General features: G+C 35.7%; 1 protein-coding gene across 1 annotated transcript in view; it reads right to left on the bottom strand.

The window, feature by feature from the left end:
- The window catches only part of LOC122788859 (neuromedin-K receptor-like), a 246,057-nt gene that overhangs the window by 109,864 nt on the left and 122,755 nt on the right, over nucleotides 1-13,438 (bottom strand). The window contains exons 2-3 of the mRNA XM_044055758.1: nucleotides 13,002-13,196; nucleotides 3,698-3,854 (exon numbers count right to left, since the gene is read on the bottom strand). Coding sequence (XP_043911693.1) covers nucleotides 3,698-3,854; nucleotides 13,002-13,196 — 352 coding nt within the window. The remainder of the gene's footprint in view (nucleotides 1-3,697; nucleotides 3,855-13,001; nucleotides 13,197-13,438) is intronic.

A 13,438-nucleotide genomic window follows, 5' to 3' on the forward strand; every position in this document is an offset into this window, starting at 1 on the left:
AGACATCTTTATGCCTAGCCCTTAATATTTTATTTTAAATGCTAAGATTTCTTGATCGTGACAAGTGCAGGATGTATTTCTATTTCAGAGAAGCTGCATTTAACTTTTGAATGATTAAGGACATGGCCTGTTAAAAGGCAGATTTGATAATAGTTGTAGATTAGTAGATTACCTGCCTCTAATCTCTTCTATGTCAATCTGGCATGAGGGAGAACTGTAGAGCAGCTCCTGACACAGACTGTTTCACAATCACACAGCTCCTCCCCACCTCTGCCAAATTAAATAAATAAATAAAATACACTTCCCCTGTACTAGCAATGAATCACTTCTGTCCTGCTACTAACCATGTGAGTCACAACACCTGATCTGGAGCGGCTCACCTTGTCGTACAACAGTACTCACCGAAATAAAGAACTGTAGATATTATCTGCAGTGCAAACATGACAAAGATCCTGTTCCGAGTAAGGCTCTGCAATCATTTTTAATAAAGCCAAAAGTTAACATGAACATTATATAAAGAGAATATACTCTTAAGGTCATGGATAGGATTAACATACATAGATACAAATATTTCAAGCACAGGCATTAAAAGCCCTTCTAGCTTGCCAATATACCAAAACACTTTTTTCCATAATGTGTCCAGGCTATTCTTAAAAATATCTAAACTAGTACTTGCTTTAATGTAATTTGGTAGTCTGTTCTATGCATCACCTACTTTGTCAGAGATCCAATTAGTACACTTCTCATTCCTGTAGAATCTTCTACAAAGGTTATCTGATGATTCTCTACTACTTTTTGATAACCCCAAACATTCCCAGTGGTAGTTGTCTCTAAATGCCCTATATTCTTTATTAAGCTCTCCTCTTGGATATCTGTAAGAAACACTATACAAGTTCAGATATTTTAGTCTTTCATAATAACGTAAATGTTCACATCCATGGATGCCCTTGGTATATTTCTGCTGTACTCCAGTTTATTCATGCTTGTTTTCTTATAGGGTTTCCATATTGTTATTCCAGACTCAGGTTTGGCTCTAATGTAACTAACAAACAATGACTTCATCATTTTTGATTTCCTAGACTTTATAAATCTTTTTATACAACCTATAGTTTTATAACTATCATTAACCAACTGGTTGATATGATTAGGAAAACTCATAGCTGAAGCTACCCATATACCCAGGTCCTTAAATGAGTCTACAGTTTCAATCACTGTGTGCTGTATTAAATATTTGCCTTTCAGTTTAAGTCTCCCAAATCTCATATGCTTAGTTTTTGATATATTTATCAACATATTATTCTCCTGTGTCCAAACAGTAAATTTAGTCAAGTTATTTTGCAGACATGCCTTATCTGTAACACATGTAATCAGTTTCCCCAATTTCAGGTCATCTGCATATAGACTGTAGAACAGGTCAGATGAAAAAGTAAGGTCTGAAAGATACAATCTAAACAAGTAAGGGCCAAGGACAGAGCCCTGTGGAACACCCTGACTGTAACAAAGGATTTCACCTGTCCAGTTGCTGTATGATACTTGCCATGTCCTATTTATATGCCATGCAGCTATCCATCTTATCAAAAGTACATCAATACCTAGTTGTACTAATTTATTGATCAGTCTTATGCATATGACCCTGTCAAATGCTGAAGTTAAATCTATATAAATTACATCACAGCACAATTTTCCATTCATAGCTGTTATTATATCGATATAGAACATCATGTTACAGGCGGTAATAGATCGATTTTCAACATATGCATACTGATATATGGTTTCAAGTCCCAACCTATCCACTTCTGACAAATAATTTTTCCAATATTACCTTCTCCATTATTTTTCCACAACATCAAAAGTAGACTTAGGGTGTATATGACTCTGGGTTTTTCCTACTCCCCTTTCTCTTGAAGACAGGTTTAATAATCACATCTCCAATCTTGTGGAATCTCCCCTTACTTATATGACCTAGTGAATAATAGATATAATGGTACCATAAGTTCTTACTGAAGTATTCTCAGATCATTGTTACTAATTCCGTCCCCTCCCTGTGCTTTGTTTGGATCCAGTTTGCTCAGTTTTTTTTCAATATAATCTAATTTGATTCCAGTATCTGAGGTTACCTGGATGCCACTAGGACAACTTATCACCCCTTTTGTGGAGCCAAACTGTTTTGCATAAGATATTGTAAATATATCTATAATCTGTTTTGTCTGAGAATACATTTTAGAATCTGCACACAGTTTATCAGTTTGTGTATGTCTTTACTCCTTCCACATTTGATGTAGCTATAAAAAGGTTTCATATTATGCTCAATATCTTTATATAAATTTTCTTCACATTTTTCTTGATCTTGTCTCACAGTATGCTTAATCTGTCTGTCCAGCTTGTTTATTTCAGTTTTCAAAGTTGCAGTTTGACCTCTTTTCCATTTCTTATATGTTTTGTGTCTCACCTTAATCAGATATCTTGTTCTTATGGAAATATATCCACCTGATGTATGCCTAGATCCTGATGTTAAACATTTTTTTTTTATTTTTTTTTGCACCCAGTTTCTCTTTAAACATGTTTTTGATTTTTTTGCACTCAAACAATTTCTGTTTCAAAACCTTCCACATTCCATCTGCAGTTTTTCCACTGAACACCTCACTCCAGTTAGTTTTACATAGTGACTGTTTTGCTTCCATATGAACTGTAATTAACCTTCTGTGTGTTGGTTTAGATTTCAGTTTGGCAGAATTATTTAGCTTAAGGTTTACTCAGAGAAAGGTTAGTATTTGGAAATCAGTTACAGAACTTCATTAATGACAGTGAAACTGTAAAAACATCTACATGTATACTGTGTGATCACATATTACATTTCAAGTGTAAGCGGGCAGGATACATACCAGCCTCAATGTACTGGCCTTTGGACTTCAACTATAATGACCATGTTTTGATTATATAACTGTATATAGTCTTCTCAGCAGTAAATTTGGAATTAGAGATAACCTATTACTACCTGATGTGTTGCCAGGCTGCATGGCAGAATGAGCCAATCAACTAAAGTGACAGGAGATAAGGGCAGGGGGTTATCTAAGTGCATCAGAAAGAATGCCTAGACTTTGTGGCCTCTGTGACCTCTGATACTTTGTTTCCACACCACTATGCAGTTATCTGTTTGTAACCATTACTAATCACTGTAGTTTGCTAAAGTAATTACTGACTGGTTTGATTTTTTAATGTAAATGTCCTACTCTTGGAGATTCTAAGACAAATTCCCATAGCATTCATATCTGGTTGTTGCTGTGATATACAATAGTCAGGCATGACCACAGTTTTCATTATAAATAGTATCAGAAACATTATGCTATGACAAAGATAGATAGATTCCCTTCGCAGAGACTTCCCTTACTATGGAACAGGGTCCCGATCTACATAAGACAGAGCCCCTCACTATCACTCTTCAAGAGGAACCTTGATGAGTGGATGGGTAACAGAAAGTTCACACTGGGGATCACACCAACAGCACTACTAGATAGGGACCAAGGGTACTAGCTGCTAGTACAAGGGTGTAGGGAACTACTAAAGGGGCGGTGAATACCGCACAACATGGCTGGGCTAATATATGTCTTCGGGCAGATATCCCAGTACCAAACTATGAACCTATGAACCTATAAAAAATGGTAACAGAAGAAATGATGAAAATAGTTTTACTACCCACCTTTCGTTTTGCTTTTATTTGATGTTGGTAGTTGATTCTTGTTGCTGGATCTCCTGGGATAGGGTTACCCCAAAGAGTTGTTCCGATGATACCATATGTGCAGAACATCACCGACACAGGCAGGAGGTAACTCAGTATAATCACTATTAGTTGATATCTGAAAATAAAGATTTTATTTAAAATAAACATTTCTAAACATTTCAAAATATAATTATGATTGCTGAATCTGTACCCTCATTTCAAAACCACTGGGCTATGCTTCATTCTCACATTTACTTTTGCACACTGCACACTTTCATGCTCCGTTCTGAGAGCAGCTTTCATATTTGCTTTTCGATCCTTAGTGAATATTTAGATCTAAATACATTTCTGATTTTAAATTAGATGCCCTATTAGTGTGCATTAAATCATCCCGCCATCAAGAGATAATATTCAGGAAAAATAAAAGAGCAAGCATATAGCGGATGACATGAGAGAATCACAGCTATGAAGTTATCCAAACCAAGGTATATCAACAAGGCCAAATCCATACAAGGCATCCTAGGTACCTGCCTAGGGCCCGGTGTTGGCTGGGGACCCATAAATGCTTACAAATATATATATTTATCATAATCCACATTACTACTCCACTCTGTGCACTACTCTATTCTGTGCATGATTACTGGTGTATGTGCACTTCTGTGCTGGTGAAGTCTCTAAATGCTACAAAAATGTTTACTCTTACCCACATTACTACTCCACTCTGGCACTATTATTGTTTGGCTGCTCATTACTTGGCTGTTCTAATTTCAGGAAGTCTCACTCTCATTGGTTCAAATGCAGAGTCAGTGGGATTGAGACTTCCTAGTGTCAAGAACCTGTCCATACAAAGTGGCTCGTTTATGTTGCAGTGAAGACTGTGATCTTTGTAGTGAGCGTTTTAAATATAACCAGTATTTCTGAAGTGGAGAAAGTCCATTAAGGCAGGATCTTTCTTAGCCTGGAAAGCAAGGCAGTGATGAAATTTATAGGGGCCAGTGAGAGACAGAGGAAAGCAAGAAGCTTTTTAGTCTGTTTGGATAACTAAGTGAACGCAGTCCTTTGACCTTTTTTATCAGAAATGGTTGTAGTCTTTCTTTTTGCATGGTATTTTGTTGAGGCACATGCCAAAAGGGGCGTTGCACTCAATAATTGCTCTTGTAAAGGAAGAATACAGGGATGTTATGACCTCCTTGTCCCTGGATGATACCCTTACTAATGAGGTGGGCCATGTAAAAAGCTTTCCGTACAACGGAGACAACATGGTGGTCAAAAGTCAGGTTTCTATCAACCTGTGTGCCCAAGCACCTCACGACTGATTGCGTCCATACAACATTGTTATTAATGTGATAATTTGTGGGGACATTACTCTCCTCAAAGGGGATGATGATGGCATTTTGGCATATAGCTTGAGGCTATGTTTCTGTCACCAGTCATTTGCTTGGGTGAGACCCTCTTGTAGCTTATTCAGAATTGTTTTATTACGTCAGTAATGTGAATTCTTTACTTTATTGCAAAATTGTTTCCTTATTTTTGTGGATTATAGTATTGTAGGACTGTTAATATTGACATTTTATGTAGTTGGACTGCTGGAGTGGTTTTCCCAGTGAGAAATGCTAGTACTGTAGTGAATATCTGTTTATCTGTAAAAAAAAAAAAAAAAAAAATATATATATATATATATATATATATATATATATATATATATATATATATATGTTAACTAAGATGTTATAGTTAACTGTTAGATTTGAAAATTAAAATGAGAATTAGAATTTGAAGGCAAATAGGCATTTATTACATTTATTCATTGTTCGAATGCACCTACAGTACAGCCAGGAGATCAACTTTGGTCTCCTGTGGCAGTGAAAGAGTTAACTATATGATATATTTTATATACGGCCCCAAGACAATTTCTGTTCACTCAATGCGGCCCCAGCAAGCCAAAAGGTTGGACACCCCTGTCCTAGAGCTTCATAGTCAAACCTTGCAAGCACATTTTATGGAACAGTGTTTTGCAGTTGTGGTTTTAATTTGGAGGTGGAAACATATAAAGTGGAAGTACCATTTCTTTCTATTGGAGCTTTTGAGGAGTTTTTGTAAGAGGTGGAAATATGGAAGTATATTTTTTAATATGCTGTAGGTAGAGCATCATTAGTTACAGACTGAATATCATTTAAGTGAAAAAGTGTGAAGTGGAAATGCCATTACATTTCATGAGTTGGTTTTCAAAGACCGGACAGATAATTGTGTTGAGATGTGTAGCACCCTGAATTACATGCAGAGATAAAGCTTTCTACTAAACTTACAGATAACAGTATAGTACATTAGCTTACATACAAAGAAATTTTTATACACAGGCATAATTTATATAATATATATCAGGCTTATGTTGGGCTGTATGTAACAATTATACAAGTAATTTGTGACATATGTGGTAACATCACAGTATATTTAAAACAATTATAGTATTTCCTTACACCCTGTTTGTGTGTAAAAATTACTGGCATCATCCTCATACATGCAGGCATTTTACACTGGAATCAGTATAGGCCCTCCTTTATATGTCTTATTCTTGTTTTACAGAGTGTGAAAATGACTAATTAATATAGAGATATTTGTTGCTTACATTAAACTCGACTGATTGCTATTTGGATTTTGTAGTCTGCCTTCCTGCTAGAGAGAAGAAAGTATGATTTAGGAATTTTACAACATTAGTAGGGTAACTGCATCTTACACAAAATGTGAATTGCTTTCTATACATACTGAGAGACTACATATAGATTCTGTTTATGGCTGTGTTTGACAGCGTGGACAGATGGCAGCATCCATGCTTTTGAACAGATTTTGCAACAGCTGGAGCTCAGTAATAGTTTTATACGTGTGCCTCTGGACCACATAATATCATTTTTTATAGCAGTATATCTACCTGTGGACTGGTGCATATAAATGCTTACTTCCTGCATCTCAAAGTAGTTATATTGTAAAGAAGGAACTGATTGTGGTAAACAGGATTATCATCATATGATCCATGTCCGTTGGGTATGATCCTCGGTTTCGTTGTTTTGTTGACTGTTGACAGCGTGTTTATTATCTGGCTGTGAATAAACTGGGCAGCATGAGATGCATCAGTTTACTGTTAAAATATTAACTGTGGATTCATTCTTAATTTAACTTGTTTTTGCAGTCAAATGGGTGTTAAATGCATTGTGTTGGACTACAACTGTTTATCTGGTATTTACTGAAGATTAGTAAGGCTATGAGCTGTTAGTGATCTGCTGTCTGTAGTGCATGTCTCATGTAACTTAATGGGTTACCTAATGCATTTTTCAATAAATGTGAATTCCAAATGAAGATACGTTTACTGTTGCTTATGTTAAGTCTATGACTTTCAGTGTTTTTGCTGCAAAATGTTTAATACAAGTTTTAAACTGAATCTAAATCTCTGTGATAAATATAAAAAAATAAAGTAAAGCTAAAACTGTTTGAACAGGGTTTTATGGAAATTAGGAAGATACAGTCAAGTATTAGAATATTGGTGTGTGTTTGAGGGTGTTCTTTGCCCTGCCTTTGAGTATCAACATAATGACAACAAGCACAAGATAATCTCTTGAATAATATTGTTACCAGAACATTGTTTTAAATATATGCATGTGCAATACTTGTGACATTGACAGTAAAAGTCAACAAATCATAATTATTCATACTCATCTCAAGATAAATAATTATTTGCTAATTGTTACACATCAGGTATCATTCTTTATACTGCATGAATTTTTGTTATGCAAGTAAATTTTGGAGTTTTGAAGAGGAATGAAACTGAGTCTAGAGTATGAAACAAGTCTATGTAATCAGTGATAAATACCAGTTAACAAATATGAACACAAAAAGGCATAAATATAGTTGCAAGTACAGAAAAGTCATGAAACAACCTCATGTCGGTGAGGATCTAATGCAAGAATGGTTAAGGACTGGAGAATTTAAACCAAAAGATGAAAGGTTAATACTGGCATCCCAGGATAGTGGACGATGTACAGGTTGGTTTACAAAGTCCCTAAAACCATGTTGGAGAAACAAACACATGCAGGTTCTGTAAAATAGAACCTGAAACAGTTGCACACCTCATTGCTGGGTGTGATACACTAATGGCTGAGAAAGGCACAGTAATGTGGCAAGAGTGTTGCATTGTGATTGTGCAAACATTACATTACTGAAGTAGTTGAGAAGCATTGGAAATATGAGCCACAAAGCATTATAGAGAATGATAAAACTAATTACACATGGATTACCCATTACCAACAGTTCAAAAAACAGATGTGAGAAAACCATTTATAGCAGTCTATGAAAAGAAGACAAGAGTAGCATTGATTGTTGAAATTGCTACACCCAGTGATTACAGAGTCTTACACTCAGAGAGACACAAAGTTACAAAATACCAGGATTTGCAGGCAAAAACAAGGACAATGTGGAAGAAGGATATACAGACAGTTCCAATTGTAGTAGGAGAAATAGGTCTTACAAAAAAAAATTTGCAATCATATTTAGATATACTGCAGATACATGTAGCTCCATATGAATTGCAGAAGGATTTAATTCTGGGCACATTGTGGGTGCTGCAAAGAACACTTTTGGCTAACATCAAAGACTGAAACAATACTAATTTCATTTAATTACTTGCCACATATGTGTGTGTGTGTGTGTGTGTGTGTGTGTGTGTGTGCGTGCGTGCGTGCGTGCGTGCGTGCGTGCGTGCGTGCGTGTGTGTCTATATATATATATATATATATATATATATATACACACACACATGTATATACACATTGGGAGGATGACAAGTGCACATACAATAAAGTGCAATTTCCCTTAAGAGCACACAGAGACCACAGTCAGTCTGGGGCTGATTTCTCCCTCCTTCTCCAGATCCCAATAAGACTTCCCACTGGCACAGCTATAGGGTTAAGATCTCAGCTATGGGGCCAAGCCAAGACCTCTAGCACACTCTCTGTCCAACCAGTGCTTTGTGTCCCTGCCCAAGTAGCTGACACACACACACACACACACACACACACACACACACACACACACACACACACACACACACACACACTTTGAGATTTGATTTTTATACAACCCACACACCCACACATGTGGAAGGCTGGCACAGGTTTACTAGCTACACCTCCTTATGCTCAGACTATAAGGTAGTTTCCATTGCCACCAACCCCTTCTTATCATCTACTATAAGGCCCTTAGAAAGGGTGTCCAATTCTACTGTGTAATGTTACTATTATCCAAATGGCAGTTTTGACCAAGAGCAAAGCTATTTAAGAGTGGCCTGTACAGTGTCAACAAATACATATGCAAGTACTCTAAGAGCTTAAATATGTCTCGCAAATATTAGCCTCAAAGATAGGTTTAAATATATTTAATAATACATAATAAAAGAAAAGACAATACTCAGAAAACAAACTCAAAATCAAAGAAAATATTTTAAAACAACATTGCAGGACAGTCTCAAATAAATACAGAAAACATCTAAACTGATCTTTACTATATTCATATCTATATCTAAAATAAATAATATGCACTAAATCTTACTTACAGAGCCAGGCAGATGGTGATGATGAGTAGATGTTCTTGCTAGGTCCAAGACAAAATAAAAAATGCACAGTCTCTCTCTGAGAGAGCTCTTAAATTAATATCACATTTTACTGCTGGGTTAGCTTGGGTGACATCACTCTTTGTCACCTGGCATCAGTTCCCAGGCTAAACAGAAACTTTGTAAAATAAAGGGAACCACCACAAATGAGCAAATGAAGGCACAAGCAGAGCAAGGGAACACAATATATGCCAAAAAAAGGAAAGTAAAACATTTTATTCCACTGCACGATTCAAAGTAATAAAAATTCAAATTGAGTGCTTTCATCTCTGTCAAATCAGAGACTTCTTCAGAATAACACTTCAAATAAAATTGCACACTCTTATGCAGTCATATTTAAATTCACACACCCCATTTCATGCAAGAAGCCAACCAGCACCCATTGAACAATTACATATGTAAATAAATTATTACACCACGTTTTATCAGAAGGAATAAATATACAAAATATATAACACATATAAATAAATGTATAACACATATAAATAAATGTTAGAATGTGTGTTTCCCATTCCACCAGTTGAGTAATGCATAATGTTTGGGAAATAGAATAAAAAAAATATATTTTAAAACCTTTTTATGTCTATAAATAATGTAAAAATATAAAAATATAAATACATATACTATAAATAAGCTATTTACATATTTCATCACCAACATAATACTTACAATAATCTCACCTATCCAATGCTTTCAATTTCAAAAAGCATGACAGTGAAAATGAATCATTAAGACCCGGCCACTGGGTGGCATTTGTTTTGAGCTGCCATAGTGCTTCATGTTTCTCTAAAATAAATAATCTGGGGCCACCCCTTCTATCTAGTTCAAGAACTTCAATAATAGCGCATTTAAAAGAATGGTCATTAAGTTCTATACAGTGCTTTGCTAACACATTAGTAGCCTTCCTGTTCTTTATGTGCCTCAAATGTTTGTAAATACATTTTTTTTTTATTTCCTTTCTGTTTTTCCAATATAAAACAGGGGAATTTAGAGCACAAAGCACAATAGACTACTTTTTCAGTGCTACAGGGGCACTTCTTATTCAACCTTACAGTTATGTTATTAACATTAAAACTAGACTCCTCTTTAATATAGGGGCAGTAGTTACACGCACCACACTTATTCATACTTCCATTATATGGGCCCTTTGAAGTTGTTTCTAAGATGGTTTTAAGGCATTTTCCCTTTTTATAAACAATAACAGGTCTCTCACTAACATATTCTCTGATGTCCCTGTTATTAACCATAACTATCCAATTCTTAAATAGTATATCAGCTATATTCTTACTTGAATTATTAAAAGTTGTTATAAAAGCATTATTAAAGTTATCCTGTATTCCAGGTACCATTCTAATCACATCATTGGAATTGTCACCATTTAAATTATTGGTACTCCCTAAATAATCAATGTTGGTGCTAACATCCTTTACATATTGGTATAGTAAGGGTAAAAAATTCCCCCTTTCACATTTATTTGTTACTTCAATCATAACGTAATTCGCTAGGTTAAATGGGTATCCTCTTCTTATAAACATTTCTTTTAAAATGTCACATTCATTTGGAAACCTATCAAATAGCATAACCACCAGTGCAGCTGTTAAAAACTGCCCTTTCACCACCACTTTCTTTTGTTTATAAGGATGAGAACTATCATAGTGTAGGAAACTATTTGAATATGTGGCTTTTCTAAAAATCTCTGATTTAAACACTTTATGTTGCCTATCCTTCATTAACATAACATCCAAGTATAAAACTTCATCTACACCAGTGATATGGGTAAACTTTAAAAATACAGTTGAATTATTCACATATTCTAAAAATTCATCAATAATATCAGGAGGTCCTACCCAAAAAAATAAAAATGTCATTTAAAAATCGCACTTACAGTACAAAAATAGGGTGAATTCGATAAAAACTTCTTTTCCCAATGGAGCATAACAATGTTAGCATATAACCCAACACAAGCTGAACCCATTGAAACCCCTTCAACTTGCAAAAAGAACTCGTTATCAAATAAAATAAAGTTATTATATATTATACAATTCCTCCTCTAAAACGTGCACGCTGATTGGCCAGCCCAACCAGCGTGCCCGTTGTAAATCCCTCAATATACTAACGGAAAAAGGTCCGGTCGCCCGGACTTTTTCCGTTAGTATAAAACACTGTCTCGCTATGTTAAAAGAGTTTAACATAGCGATACAGGTTTAAAAAAAGCAACGCAGATCTCCATTGCTTTTTTTAAAGCTGTCTCGCTATGTTAAACTCCTTTAACATAGCGACACAGTGTGTAAAAAGCAACAGAGATCTTGCAATCTCCGTTGCTTTTTTTTTAAACCTGTCTCGCTATATTAAATGGGTTTAACATAGCGAGACAGCTTTAAAATAAGTAACGGAGATCTCCGTTGCTCATTTTAAAGCTGTCTCGCTATGTTAAACCCATTTAACATAGCGAAACAGTAAAAAGCAATGGAGATCTTGCGTTCTCCGTTGCTTTTTCCCACAGCTCTGATGTACTGCGTAGGCATGCGCAGTACATCAGAACTGCCGCGGAATACCAGACAGCTGCGGAAGGGCAGCAAAGAGGCATTATACAATGCCATTATTTAAGAAAAGTAATTATTTCTTTTCTTAAATAATGTCATTGTATAATAGCAATAACCCACTTCTGGGTGTGGGTAATGCGGGATTTAACCACGGTTGTCTTTGTTTGGTCCCTCGGGCTTCGCCCTCGGGACCAAACCACGCCAACCGTGGTTAAATCCCGCATTACCCACACCCAGGCTTGGGTTATTGCTATAATACTGTAACAATTCTTCGTATACATTTACATTGCTTTGGGGTATTCGCTTATCTAAATGATCACAAAACCAATCGATACCAAGTTTATGTGGTATAACAGTGTAAAGGTCGTTTATGTCGATGGTAATTAACATACCGCCATCTACATAATCAAGAGTATTAATTCTTGTAAGAAAATCCCATGAGTCTCTGCATAATAACAATTCTTTCAATTTGATATCCAAAAGTTTTGCAATTGGTTGTGTGATTGACCTTTGACCATCGACTATGGGTCTCATGGGTGGGTCGCCAAAGTCTTTGTGGATTTTGGGCAGGCCAAAAATGGTGGGTATTTTAAGGTGGATTACATTCATATAGTTAAGCTCATCAATGGATATGCTTCCATCAATAAATAAGTCAATCAGTTCACCTCTAACCTTTCTATAAGCACCATTAACTTCATTAAGTGATACTTTTTGGTAAGATGTGCCATTTAAAATCTTTTTCATTTTTTCATTATACAAATTAATATCCATGATCACAATGTCCCCACCCTTATCCAGTTTAACAATTATCACCCCTTTATTAGCTTTTAGTTTTTTCAAACATTCATTTTCATCACTAGACGAATTAAGCGTATTATTGCTAAAATTCTTACCTCCTAAATTCTGAAAATCAATTTCACACAAATTCTCAAACAACTGTAAAGAAGAGTGAAGTAGGGGGTTATAAGTACTAGAAATGTATAATGGGTGTTTAGTATACATCTGACTGACTGACTGACCGACCACACTGTGACCACTGAGTGCACCCAGGGTCACATGACTGCAGACAGACAGACATACTTACATGAGCTGATGCCTGCCACCAACACCTTCTGGCCAGTCCACCAAACAGACAGTCCTTGTCTGAAAATGCTCCACACTGGAATAAAAGTACTGTGGGAAGGCAAGTCCACAAGCAACCATCCAGATGAATGCAATTACTACCTTGGTGGATGTGGAAGACAGACGTGGCTTGAGGGGGTGTATAATTGCTATATACCTGCAAGAAAGAAAAAAATAGTATTGTTACATTAAAACAAATGTCATCACGGTGTTAGCATTTAAAACTTCTTATAGGTTAATGGAAATTTAAAAATTTTCTTTCCATTGTGAAACAACTAAAGAAAACCATAATCAAATACTTTATTTGACCAGTACAGACATAAAGCAAAAAATGAAGCATAAAATCAGGTAAGCATAGAAATGCACTTGTCGCTTGCATACTACAAGACCTACCATGTC

This window comes from Protopterus annectens, chromosome 14.part0 (genome assembly GCF_019279795.1).
Source record: "Protopterus annectens isolate FY-2018-M chromosome 14.part0, PAN1.0, whole genome shotgun sequence".
In the NCBI taxonomy this organism is placed as follows: Eukaryota; Metazoa; Chordata; order Ceratodontiformes; family Protopteridae; genus Protopterus; species Protopterus annectens.